General features: G+C 35.1%; 1 protein-coding gene across 1 annotated transcript; it reads left to right on the forward strand.

Moving 5' to 3' along the window:
• Positions 1–2,215: 2,215 nt before the first annotated feature.
• LOC128198457 (uncharacterized) lies at positions 2,216–9,899 on the forward strand. The gene is made up of 3 exons (XM_052884024.1): positions 2,216–2,798; positions 3,598–3,831; positions 7,960–9,899. Exons 1-3 carry the CDS (start codon positions 2,661–2,663, stop codon positions 9,883–9,885), a joined length of 2,298 nt encoding a protein of 765 aa, XP_052739984.1. The 5' UTR covers positions 2,216–2,660; the 3' UTR covers positions 9,886–9,899.
• Positions 9,900–13,054: the final 3,155 nt, after the last annotated feature.

Consider the following 13,054-nt stretch of genomic DNA (forward strand, 5'->3'; position numbering starts at 1 on the left):
TACATCAGCTGAACTCGGAAACCTCGCATAATGAGACATATCCGACATGATATACAGCGGGGGGAGAAGGGGGTAATGCTAGTATATTATTCATGAACTGAAAACTTCGCGCATTATCTTTCCCCCTACTTGGATAGGATACATTAACGAGATAGTGGTATTTTATATTTAACCTAGGAGTCACTTGAATTAAACGCCGATGTAAAAGAGGGGCGTTGAAAGATAAACTTCTGATAATGATCTATATAAATGTATACATTCTCACCTCGCCAAACCATATTGAAGCATCGTTGTGGGTCAAAACTCTGTCTCGTCACCTATAAGGAGAGAGGCCTTGCAGTCTAAATTTAAAATAAGCTGGTAATAATAATTAAGATAGGCACTGACAGGTATATTGTAGCCAATAGACCTGATATAGAGCTACTTGATCGGTCAGTGCGTCGTGCAATAATTGTTGATATTACTGTTCCACATGACGATAATCTGGTCAAAGCTGAAAAGGAAAAGTATCAAAATACTTGGACCTTGCTCACGAGATTACCTCCATGTCATGTCATGTCCATGTCATGTGAGTCAACTATTATTGTTCCGATTCAGTCAATGGTCACATAGCGAAAAGTTTCGACCAACAACTAAAGAAGCTTTCGCTTAACTGTTGGACCAAGAGTCGGATACAGAAGGCAGTGTTTATTGAGACGGCGCGTATTGTGAGGAGGTTCCTCACTCTGGAACCCTAACCACCGGTTGCTTGGTTTTTTTTTTTATAAATTTATAATAGTAATTGATTATGAAACACGGCTAAAACTCACGTGATATTACGTCGGAGTATGCCCGACTAGTTTTAGCCGTGTTTCATAATCAATTAATATGAATAACACTCACGATAGTTTAAATTCTAAAAGAACAATGGTCTGGTGTTTGTTGATGGAATCCGTAAGCGTCTGCTAATGTAAACTATTACAGTTTGTATAAAATAATTTATTTAATTTTTTCAAACAGTGCACAAGGTCTAATTATCCCCATAAACTAAAATATTATCACATCAATTACATTTTAATAATTGAGTATGGCAACCACACTAATCATACCAAGATTACATCTATCGGACAGCTAGGGACGCGCACGGTATCGAAAAGGCAGTATCGAATCGAATGAAGTGTCGTCAGTGAAGTACATATTATCAATGACATCACTTTAATTTCAGTAGAACAAGAGACTAATATCTTAGAAATCCATGGATCCACCGTGCGGGTGCCGGGTCCATCGCGTGGTAGAGAAAATAACTCCGAGCAGGGTCAGAGTCCAGGACTTGTGATCTGGATGTGGTATAAATAAATATAATTAGTTTATATGAATCTAGAGTTAAGGAATTCCTTAACCCTAGATTCAATATAACTAATATTTTTGACAAATGAATATAATTATTTTGAAATATCAATACTAGAATAGAATAGAATAGAATATATCTTTATTTGTCCACACACGAGTAATAAAATAAAATAAACAAACAGAACACACAAATATCTGGTCGTGGACAAAAAAGGTATCCACCTCAGCACGATGCCACAGCGAGCTGTGGCGCTGGTTTTCAGGTGAAACCTTGTGAGTTCACGGACGTGTCTACGTGACGTGTCTTAACTTAAAACTTATACATGAATACAAAGTAAAATAACATAATGAAACAAGAACGAACAGAGTAATAAAATAACAAAATTAACATTTATGGGAAACTAAAATTAACAAGGAAAATCAAACAATAATTAATACGAGTCAACCTGTAAAATGAACGATCTACATACATACTACATACATACTAGTTTGAAAATCAATATTTTGATTTTCAAACTAGTATGTATAAATTACTTATTTCTATTTATGACAAAATACTGCTAAAGTTCACTCATATTTGGCGGAATTTTACATTTTACGAATAAAATAAACAAAATGTAATAGTCAAACATATTAATTATTATCAACAGTAAGCCGCATGGTACATTTTAAAAGGCGCAATAGGTCAACGGTAAGAGCGGACTCATCACCGAGAGTTGGTGGTTCGATCCTCGCCCCGTTGGTCTATTCTCGTACCCACACCTAGCACAGTTTTTCTACTAGTTGGACTAGTTGGAGGGAATGGGAATATTGGTCATATTATAAAAAGATATGGCAAATATTCTTTAAAAAAAAAACAATAATCAAACAAGTGTTTTCAAACGTATTTATTGTTTAAGTATGTTCGACATGATTTAAAAAAAAGTTAAAAGTAAGTTATTTCCTGAAAATTATCGATTACAAAAGTACTATAAAGTATCGATACTTTTACGTGTTCCTATGACAAGTCATGCACTATCACTAACAATTCAACTGTGAACTGTCAGTTGTCATTGTCAGTTTGTCACTTGTCAGTTTGTCACATCGCCTCGTATTTTCATTGCTTGCGTATGCGTCTTGTTGTATTTTTGTGATATCATTGATTTTCCGTACCTGTATCTTTTTTAACGACCGCTTCTGTTTATGGACACCGATTCTCCCGCTTAACTACTGACTTGTGTTTGCCAAAGGATTCCGATTTTCTGCATTTTACGACGACATTTTGCTGTGATTCTTGGACTACGTATCTGCTTAATACTTTGGATTTTATTGTGCACCGATTGTTTACCACGATGGGAAGCCGTGTAGGACCTACACGTATCATGTGTGTGAATTGCAACATATGCGTCAATAAAATGCGCCGATATCCCGCATTGGCACTCGATTCAAGAGTCACTGCTCTAATCTGCAGCTGGGTATATCCTCAAATTGTAAGTATTACTTACTGGTTTACATATTATATTTTATGATAGAGTGATATCTTTGTTGTGTTTAAACACAGCCTAACCACAGTCGTCCGACTCGTGTAATGCGCAGACCAACAATGGAATAGGCCGGGCCGCCGGGACAATTTTTAAATTGTTTGTTTACAAGCGATCCACGTCTCATTAGTCTTTAGCATAGTTAAAATTATGCTAGTATTCTTTAATTACTTATATGACTTTCTTAAACTTGTATTTTTGAAAATCATACTACATTACCTATTATATGTTGATGCATTTTAATATAGCATAAACTGAAAATAAGCATCCATTCAATGTCATTAGGAAGTCATATACGCAACAACATTGTGTTAGGGTAGGTTTTCTATTTCTAGCTTATATTCTTAATGAATCTGGATTATATAAAAAGATTTTAACAATCAAACAAAATCACTTAATCTTGATTTTTTTCCTATCATGAACTACAACTGTTGGCAACTTCAAATTATTTTAATATTATAAATAAAATAAAAATATGTTTATATATATCAGGCCATTGACCCATATAGTGTTAATAATTTATGTCTATATTAGTGCGAGATACGAAATACTAATACTTAAGCTAAAATTAATTTAAATATCTGTCCCTCCTTACTGATGCACCGGGTACCAATATATGTGTGTGTACCCCAATATGGTTGTCAGTTGATCAGTTGAAATTGTCAACGACCACCTATATTGTTTGGTTGAAAATATTAAGAATCAGCAATAAACCTATAATAAAAACATTGTTTTGGTTTTGTTTTAGATTTTAGAAGATGACTATGTGTGTGAAGCATGTAGAGATCTTGCAATGGCTGCAGTAAATGCCAACTTGCAAAGTGAAGGAGCTGGACCAAGTACCAGAGGTCATACAAATGTGTGCCTTTTATGTGGCTGTTCAATACTGCAAAGACAGAGTGACAAACTTGTAAAAGAAAACCCTACAGAAATGCAGCAATCTATAATAAATGTTATAGAAAGCAAAGTGGCGCCACGAGAGGTTTGTAAATATGTTTTTGTTTATTTATTTTAGTAGCAACATCTAAGTTTTTTTGTACTCATACTATCAAATAATATAATACAACAATAAAATAACATGTTATTAAAGTCCATTCTGTTCAAACAATCTACCTTTGCATAGTATTTTTAAAAAAAGACAAACTCAAGAAGAATTCTAACGTCACTTACAGTGAACATGAACCTCTGTCATGGTTACGAGTATATCAGAATAGACTTTCACTGTCTAACAATTTGTATAATACTTTCAAGTAACCAATCAGAACTGTCATGATCATCATCATCAACATTGTTATCAGTCTATTTAACAGGCCACTACGGGGTCAGGCACTCCTGCCTCTAGAAGTAGAAATATGTTGCACCCACCCTTGCCGCTTGAATAGGGGTTGATTGGCTTCCTAAATCCTAAATCCTTATCTTTACATTAGTTATGTCAGATAAGGATTTAGATTCTATACAGATATTTCAGACTGAGGCTAACTAAACATTTTCTCAGAGGGTGACAAACCACTTGATTTCCATGTTGCTGACAATTTATCCAGAGAAAGAATTGCTCAATATTTCATAACCCAACCCAAGTTTTAAACTTAGTGCCTAGTGGTCATAGCTACATAGGATAACCATTGACCCAATGAGGCAGTTAATTGAAATAAAATAGTATAAATTCATAATATAAGCAGAAATAAGATAATCAGTACTTACCAAAACAAAATGTTGACGAATTGGTAACATTACACAATATTTATTAAAAAACTAGTGGACCCGGTCAAGCTTCGCTTTGACTTATGTGCACTTCTTACCTATCCCTACTCTACACTACTCTACCCCTACCATACCCTACCTCTTGACTCTTAAACTTTTGCATGGGAAATAGAGAAGGGTTTTTATGGTTTTCCCGGCAATTATTAAGATAAGATAAGATAAATATACTTTATTTGCACACCACAAAGACAAAAACAAGTGAAATAAAAAACAAATTAAGAAGAGATCAGCATACAAAAGGCGGCCTTATCGCTAAGTAGCGATTTCTTCCAGGCAACCTTCGGTTTAGGAAAACTTAAGGACATCAGCAGGTGGCGTAAAACAAAAATAACCATAGTATTAGTAATACACATACATACAAATAATTTACATCCTAATACATAAACAATATTACACAAATACCTACAATAATGAATAAAATACATATCAAAATATACTAATAAATACCTTATATTGAAAAGAAATAATATATACAGATCGTCTTTACTGCACCAGATAATGAGTCTTTACGGCATTTTTAAAAATGACCAGTGTCTTTGATTGCCGTATGTTTAAAGGGAGAGCATTCCATAACTTAACGGCTTGCACAACGAAAGAATGTTTATAAAATTTCGTCTTATGCACGGGTAAACATAGAGTTAGTAATCGACACTGTCTCAGTTCAGACTGCACTCCCTGAAACGTAAATTTCTCCTTCAGATACACAGGAGATTTTGGATTAAACAACACACAGTACAAAAGTGAAAGTACATGCAGATCCCGGCGACGACGAATAGGGAGCCACTTGAGCTTCTGACGGAATTCAGAAATATGGTCATATTTGCGTAGGCTAAATATGAACCGAATAGCAAGATTTTGAAGTCGCTCAAGTTTATTGAGTTGGTCCTCAGTTATATTTAGATAGCTCGCGTCCGCATAATCTAAAACCGAAAGAAGAAGAGAATGTGCTAACATAACTTTAGTAGGAATTGGTAAAAATGATCTTAAACGTCTCAGTGAGCCTAAAGTAGCAAACATCTTTTTACTCAACTCTTTGACATGCACGCACCACGACAACTGGTTATCAAGATGAACCCCAAGATCTTTAACTGTGTCACAAAAAGGAATAGTGGTACCATTATACAAAACTGGCCGGAGATCTACCCAATCAACTCTTGAGATGAGGGCAGGACTACCAATAATAATGGCCTTAGATTTTAGGGGATTTACCTTAAGCCCATACTGTCTGCTCCAGATATCAATTGCGCTAAGGTCACAGTTTATAGCAGAGACAGTTGAGTTTAGGTTCTCAAGAGATGAAGAGCGGTATATTTGGATATCATCTGCATACATATGGTAAAGAGAAGTTATATTTTGAGTGATCGAATTAATGAAAATAGAGAAAAGTAATGGAGATAACACGCCACCCTGAGGTACCCCTGCCGTAACATCGCACCAAGATGAAAAGAAGTCATCAACCCGAATGCGCTGCTTACGGCCTTTGAGGTAGCTCTGAAACCAGTCTATAACCGATGGAGATATGTTAATAGAGCGTAATAGACTCAACAAAATGTCATAGTCTACAGAATTAAAAGCATTACTGAAATCAAGCAGAACTAGTACAGTGAGTTGTCTATTATCCATCGCCCAACGAATATCGTCAGTAACTTTAGTCAAAGCGGTAACCGTACCATGACCAGGACGAAAACCAGATTGTAATGGACTTAAAAGTAAATTTCGGTTTATGAATACGGATAACTGCTGGAAGACAAGTTTTTCAAGGACTTTAGAAAGGAACGGCAAAATAGAAATTGGACGGAAGTCAGAAAACGTTGTGGAACTAATTTTTTTAGGAAGAGGAATAATTTGTGCATTCTTCCAAGCCTGTGGAAATTCACTGGAATAAATGGAATAGTTGAGGATATGTGTAAGAACTGGGGAAATAATATCAATGATAGGAATAATCATATTACGGCTTACGCTATCAGAACCAACAGCATTCGAAGCGATAGACAAAACACTCTTCTTAACATCACATTCGGTAAAAGATTCGAAAGTAAACGGAAGAAAATCTGGTGTTGGTATAGAAGAAAGAGTGGTAAGAATGGACTCCTTTTCGGTACTGTCAATTGTATCGGAAGTAGAAAAATGTTTATTGAGAAGTTCTAAATCAATATTTATAGGATTGTTCGAAGATGATTTTCCAACTCCAAGTGTATTAAGAAATTTCCAAGTTTTAGCGGTGTCACTATTTTGTACAGATTTATAAATGTGGCGTCGTTGAGCATCTCTACACAATGTATTGCAGCGATTCCGGGCTTTGTGATATTTTAGACGATTAATATCAGAGTCCTTCGTTTTGTACTTTTGCTTAGCTGTATTCTTTTTATGCATTAACAATTTAATTTCCTCCGATAGCCAAGGAGCAGGCAAGTGCTTCATTTTGACAGGTTTTACTGGTGCATGCATATCGTAAAGTTGAGTAATCAAAGTATTAAAAATGTCCACTTTACGATCGAGAGTGTCTGCACTTGTAATGGCAGTCCAATCTAAATTATTTGCGTCCTCGCAAAGGCGACCTTTATCAATCCCTGCAAAGTTACGCTGCAGAAGAATTTTTGATTTAGCTTTAGGAGGACGTATTTTATAGGAGAGATAGATCAGATCATGATAAGAAAAAGAATTGGCAGGACATTGACCATGCTTAAAAACGAAATCAGGAGATGAGACAATAATGACATCTAGAAGTGAAGGAATACAACCAGGAGAGTAATGTGTAGCAGCAAGAGGCAGGACAGATAAATTACAAGAATCAAGAATAGATAAAAACTTCTTGCTACGATAGTCATCCTTTTGTAAACATGTATTGAAGTCACCTAAAACAATAGAATGACTATACAGAGGAATTAAATTTTCCAATAAAATTTCAAAAGAGTGAAAGTAATTAGGTATAGAAGGGGGACAGTAAAATACTCCAAGAAGAATTTTAATATGTGAAAGTTCGACTTCCAGTAATAAATGCTCAGCTGCATCAGGTAAAGGAGGTTGAGTAGACGAACTAACAATAGAAAAAGGAATGTAAGATCGTAAGTAGATCGCTACTCCACCCCCTCCCTTACCCACACGATCATTATTATTCTAATTTTTCTCACCTTTTAAACCTTCCCTATACCTCCACGAACATTTGAAGACCAAGATAAGATAAATCCGTTCAGCCGTTCTCGAGTTTTAGCGAGACTAACGAACAGCAATTAATTTATATATATATATATAGATAATGTACAGTAATCATAAAATTAATTCTGTAGAATTGACAGTGTTTAGATTCAGTGTTTAGACATGATGTTTTATCTGTCAGTCTGTATTTCAGATATCTTCATCAGATCGTGTATGCCATGCTTGCTGGTTACGCACTAAAAGAGAAGTTCTACGTATGAATCGTCTTGACCAAATTAGACCTCAAATGGATGCTCAACCAGAACCAAACCAGCAGTCGCCTTCATCAGAACCACAGCAAACAACAGAACAGGAGCCAATACAAAGAGTAACATTGCCTGATTACAGACGAGCACCCAACTCCACACATTCTTGTGTGTTTCCAAATTGCAACAGCAATAGTTTTCATAACATATCAGACAAGTTACGAGCCACAGTTCTGCATAACCATAAGTATTATTTGCCAAAATTAGCTCGTATTTGTGATCAACATTTGACTAGTAATTCCTGGGACACTTTATTTGAGTGCGAAAACAGTATTGAGACATTCACCGTTGAACAAATACAACATGTATTTTCTTTTGTAAATGCATTCAGCCCCACTCTAGATTTTGATGATTTAGAAAATATGGATGAACGTGTCTTTGAATATTGGATAGGATTATCTAAAGAAAAATTCAATATTTTAATAAATGAAGTCCCACGCATAGCTGAACTGCGTAAAGGCAGTGTAGGTCTGGCTTCATTATTAATGAAGATGAGAACAGGGGATTTGGATGAAAGGATTTCGATACTAGTTCAAGTTCCACGTAGGACATTAGAAAAATTAATGGACAGAATAAGGGAGATTTTGTGCCAAGATTTTGTTGACAGACATCTTGGTATATCTCATATGACGCGGGATGAATTAATACAACATAATTTAATAATCCCCAAAGGGCTATTTGCAAGTGACAATAATGCCATTGTAATTTGTGATGGTACATACATATATATAAATAAAAGTGCAAACTATAAGTTTCAAAAAGAAACATATTCAACCCATAAATATAGGAATCTCCTTAAACCCTTTTTAATAGTAGCCAGTGATGGATATATTCTTGATTGTTTTGGCCCTTATAAAGCGACTACTTCAGATGCTGTTATAATGAATAATTTATTTAATAATGAAAATTCTGCTCTAAGATTGTATTTTAGAAACGACGACGCTTTCATACTAGATAGGGGCTTTAGAGATAGCATTAGTCTGCTGGAAGGATGTGGCTACAGACCATTCATGCCAGAATCATTGTTGGAGGGCGAGCACCAGTTAACAACAGCTCAAGCTAATCGAAGCCGCTGTGTTACCATTTGCAGATGGGTGGTGGAAGTGGTCAATGGATATTTTAAAAGAGATTACAAATTATTACGTCAAGAATATTTCCATAGATCACTTCCCCACATGATGCAAAACTTCCAAATAGCAGCAGCTTTGATTAACAAGTTTGGTGTTCGCCTGGGTGACAATGAATATGCAAATGAAATAATTACAATAATTAGACAAAATATGTTATTAGAAAATAATCTGGCTATAATGGTCGAGGCTTTAAATATGAACAGAAGATCCTCGAACTTCATAAATATTACAGCAGACAGAAACAATATAAGCTTCCCAGAATTAGAATACAGAGATTTGATTTTAGTCGCCCTGGGAACGTACCAAATACGACAAGCTCGGTCGTATTATGGTGAGCACATACGTTTCCATGGCGGATATCGAATCGAAGTATGCAGTGAGCGATTGCCATCTGAATACAATCTTAGAGGCAGCGATGACACCACCTTGATCAGAGGCAAAATAAAGTCACGCCATGTGTCTAGAAGACAATACTATGTATACATTATCATAGAAAATAATGTTAACGGTCGAGGTGGTATTAAAGAATATTATTGTAGTTGTTTAGTAGGAAAACGCACTGTTGGATGTTGCGCGCATACAATGACACTTATATGGTATCTAGGATGGGCCAGACGTCAAGAAAATATTACAGCACCGGCAGGTTTCCTTGATGAAATTGTATTAAGGGATGATGAAGATTAAATAATTAAAAAACATGTTGTTTCATTTTTTTACCCAACTTTTATTTCCATAAATAAAAGAAGCATCTGAATTCTAAATATACGAGTAGAACTTCGTATTCAACAGATTTTCATGAGGTACCCAGAGTAAGCAAAGCCTGGTAAAATATCAACTTTTGGACCATGTTTCGTCAAAATCAGATGTAAGGAAGTTACAGGCGTTTGCTATTAATCTATAATTTGTTGGTAAGTAGGTATAGCTAAAGTATGCACATTTAGGTAGAACCAACATTTTAAAAATGGAAGTATTGTGCATTCTGAGTCTTAGAAAGAGATAAGGACCTAATAAATAGCTCTGTTTAATAATAATCTATACTTAATATTATAAAGCTGAAGAGTTTGCTTGCTTGTTTGATTGAACGCGCTAAACTTAGGAACTACTGGTCGGATTTGTAAAATTATCTCAGTGTTAGGTAGCTCATTTATCGAGCTATCGACTAACCACGGGAACCAAGCAAGTGAAACCGCGCTGCATCAGCTAGTAAAAAATGATTTTGTTTTTAAATTCCACGTTGTTTTTTAGATTTAATTAGGAAGGTACCTACATTTTTATAAAGTAGGTATATTATCAATGTACACTATGAGAAAAATGGGGATCTAACTTACTTTTTATGTTCTTTGATCGGACCCAAATACCCGTCTTCATAATCATGGAATAATTATTAAGACTTCTATTTAAAAAATAGGTAACAATTCGTTGCTGACAAAACATAACCTCTTAAACTTCAAACATAAATATCTTGAATTCCAGACTTAACATAATACTAAACCTTAAGAATAAATTGTTAAGAAAATAATTATCTATCATTTTATATTTTTTTCATTCATAGACGCTTAAAAAAAATGTCAGCAAAAATTTGTTTGGAAGTAGACCATTGTCCTTTATAATAGTGTTTTGTATATTTTGTATGTATCATCATCATCAACCCATATTCGGCTCACTACTGAGCTCGAGTCTCCTCTCAGAATGAGAGGGGCTAGTCCTTAGTCCATCACGCTGGCCCTATTATTTAGTAATTGTGACTGTATTTATCTTTTTCTTAATCTCATTTCATTTATTTTGGTAATTGTGACTGTTTATATTTTTTATATTTGCACACTATTAATTTAGTGGAATGTTGTAAAAAACAATAATTGTTGAAATAAACAATTATTATTATTATTATGCGGATCTGTATGTATAACATTGTTAAAAACATGAAAGTAAAAATTATGAAAGGTACCGGTATAGAAAAGCTACGTATATACGAAGGAAAAATTTAACGAAATTACTCACAAAAAACAAAAGTCCAGTTCTCAAAAGCCACTGCAGTTCGCCGCAACGCGAGCCAAGTTGAATTACAAACAAATTATTTAATATGTACCGTAAATTACTAACTCGCATGCTGGGAGTGAACAAAGTAGGGAATTGAATTACCGAGCCTATTCTAAAGGAGTGTCAGTGCATAAAATAATTAATTAAAGTGTCTTTTCAACAGGATTTCGCCATTTTGAACAGATATAGCAGACGCCGCGCGGTTTCACTCGCGTAGATTCCTTTCCCGTAGGAATGAATACAGGGAAGTTTATAGCACTCAGGGATAGTGTAGCTTCCCAACAGTGATTTTTTTTAATCGGTGCAATCGTAATATTTACACGATACTAAAACAAAAATAAACATTTCAAAAAGTTTTGTCGGAGTGTCTGTTTGTCTGGGCTAAACACTGGAACTTTGGAACGGCCGGGCTGAACTGATTGTAATGGAACTTATACTGGAAGATAGAGAATAAATTGGCTCAGATATCGTCTGGTGGTAGCCACTGACCGTGGCTAGTTATCACCCTACTGGCGAAGACGTACGGCCAACCGATTTAGCGTTCCAGTACGATGTCGTGTAGAAACCTTCGCAGGTACGGGTAGAATACATTTGTGCCTCTTCTAAGTGAGTCAGTCCGCTTCCATCTTAGACTGCATCATCATGTCATCTCAATCAATGACTAACTTGTCAACGAAGGAATTAAATAAAAAACTCAGATGATGATTATTCAGAGCTATTAAATGATTGTACATATAAATCTTTTTAACATAAAAGTGGAACCGACTTCAAAGACGTATTTCAGTTATTTTGATTTTACCATAAAACTACCAAACCGATTTTCATAAAAATGAAATGGGACTAACCTAAAAGTATATTATTTCAAACAATAAAAATCATTTTCAAAATCGGTTGGTAAATGACGAACTTATGAGGTAACAAACATAAAAAAAAACATACGCGTCCAATTCTTCCCCCTTTTTTTGATGTCGGTATAAAAATGCTACGGTTTCCGAGCTATGTAAAGGACAGAATTTTACACGGAAGATATCAGGGGCGTCCGTTATTCCGTATTATTTCACTGCAGGATTTCCCTCGAATATACAATCATATTTCTCGTGTTAGCATAAATTACCGGCATGCTAGCAAGTGAGTAAAGTACAGAATTAGATTACGGGGGCCATTCTAACAGCCGTCAACTCGGTGAATTAGGTTACCGAGCGCTGGCTTGCCGGATTTTTCCAGTTTTGGGACATTTTGTAGTACGGCGTGGCGGAAACGATGCGGAAACGAAGTTCAATGTTATCGTACTCGTATCGTCGCTACTAAAATCCATTACTAAACTATTTCGTTAATAAATGCTTCTTGGATGCTATTTTTAAGTACATTTGTCATCTTGTTATAATAAAATACACCTAAACGGTAAATAATGGAAGTGATGAAGTAGTTAAGAATTTGAAAAGTTACTGAAGAAACCTGTCTCATCAATCGCGATCGCGTAAAGGTTAATTGCAATGATTAGTTGCTCACAATATGTTACATTAAACTCTTCTATGTTGATTTATTATGTAGCTTTTAAAGATGGGTTAAATAATAGATTACTTTGAATAATATTTACTGTTACTGATTGCAAAGATACCATAATGCTTAGCATACGTAGTTTTAACTTTTTAGACATGGTTGTGTCGTTGTAGATCAGTGATGATGATGATGATAATGATGATGATGATGATGATGACGTTTTAAAGAACTGCAAAAAATAACACTCTTTATTATTTCTAAATTGCCTGCCTGCCTTTTACTCTTTCAATCGTAGTCGTATCGTTATAAAGGTACC

Source organism: Bicyclus anynana, chromosome 10, assembly GCF_947172395.1.
Source record: "Bicyclus anynana chromosome 10, ilBicAnyn1.1, whole genome shotgun sequence".
Taxonomy (NCBI): domain Eukaryota; kingdom Metazoa; phylum Arthropoda; class Insecta; order Lepidoptera; family Nymphalidae; genus Bicyclus; species Bicyclus anynana.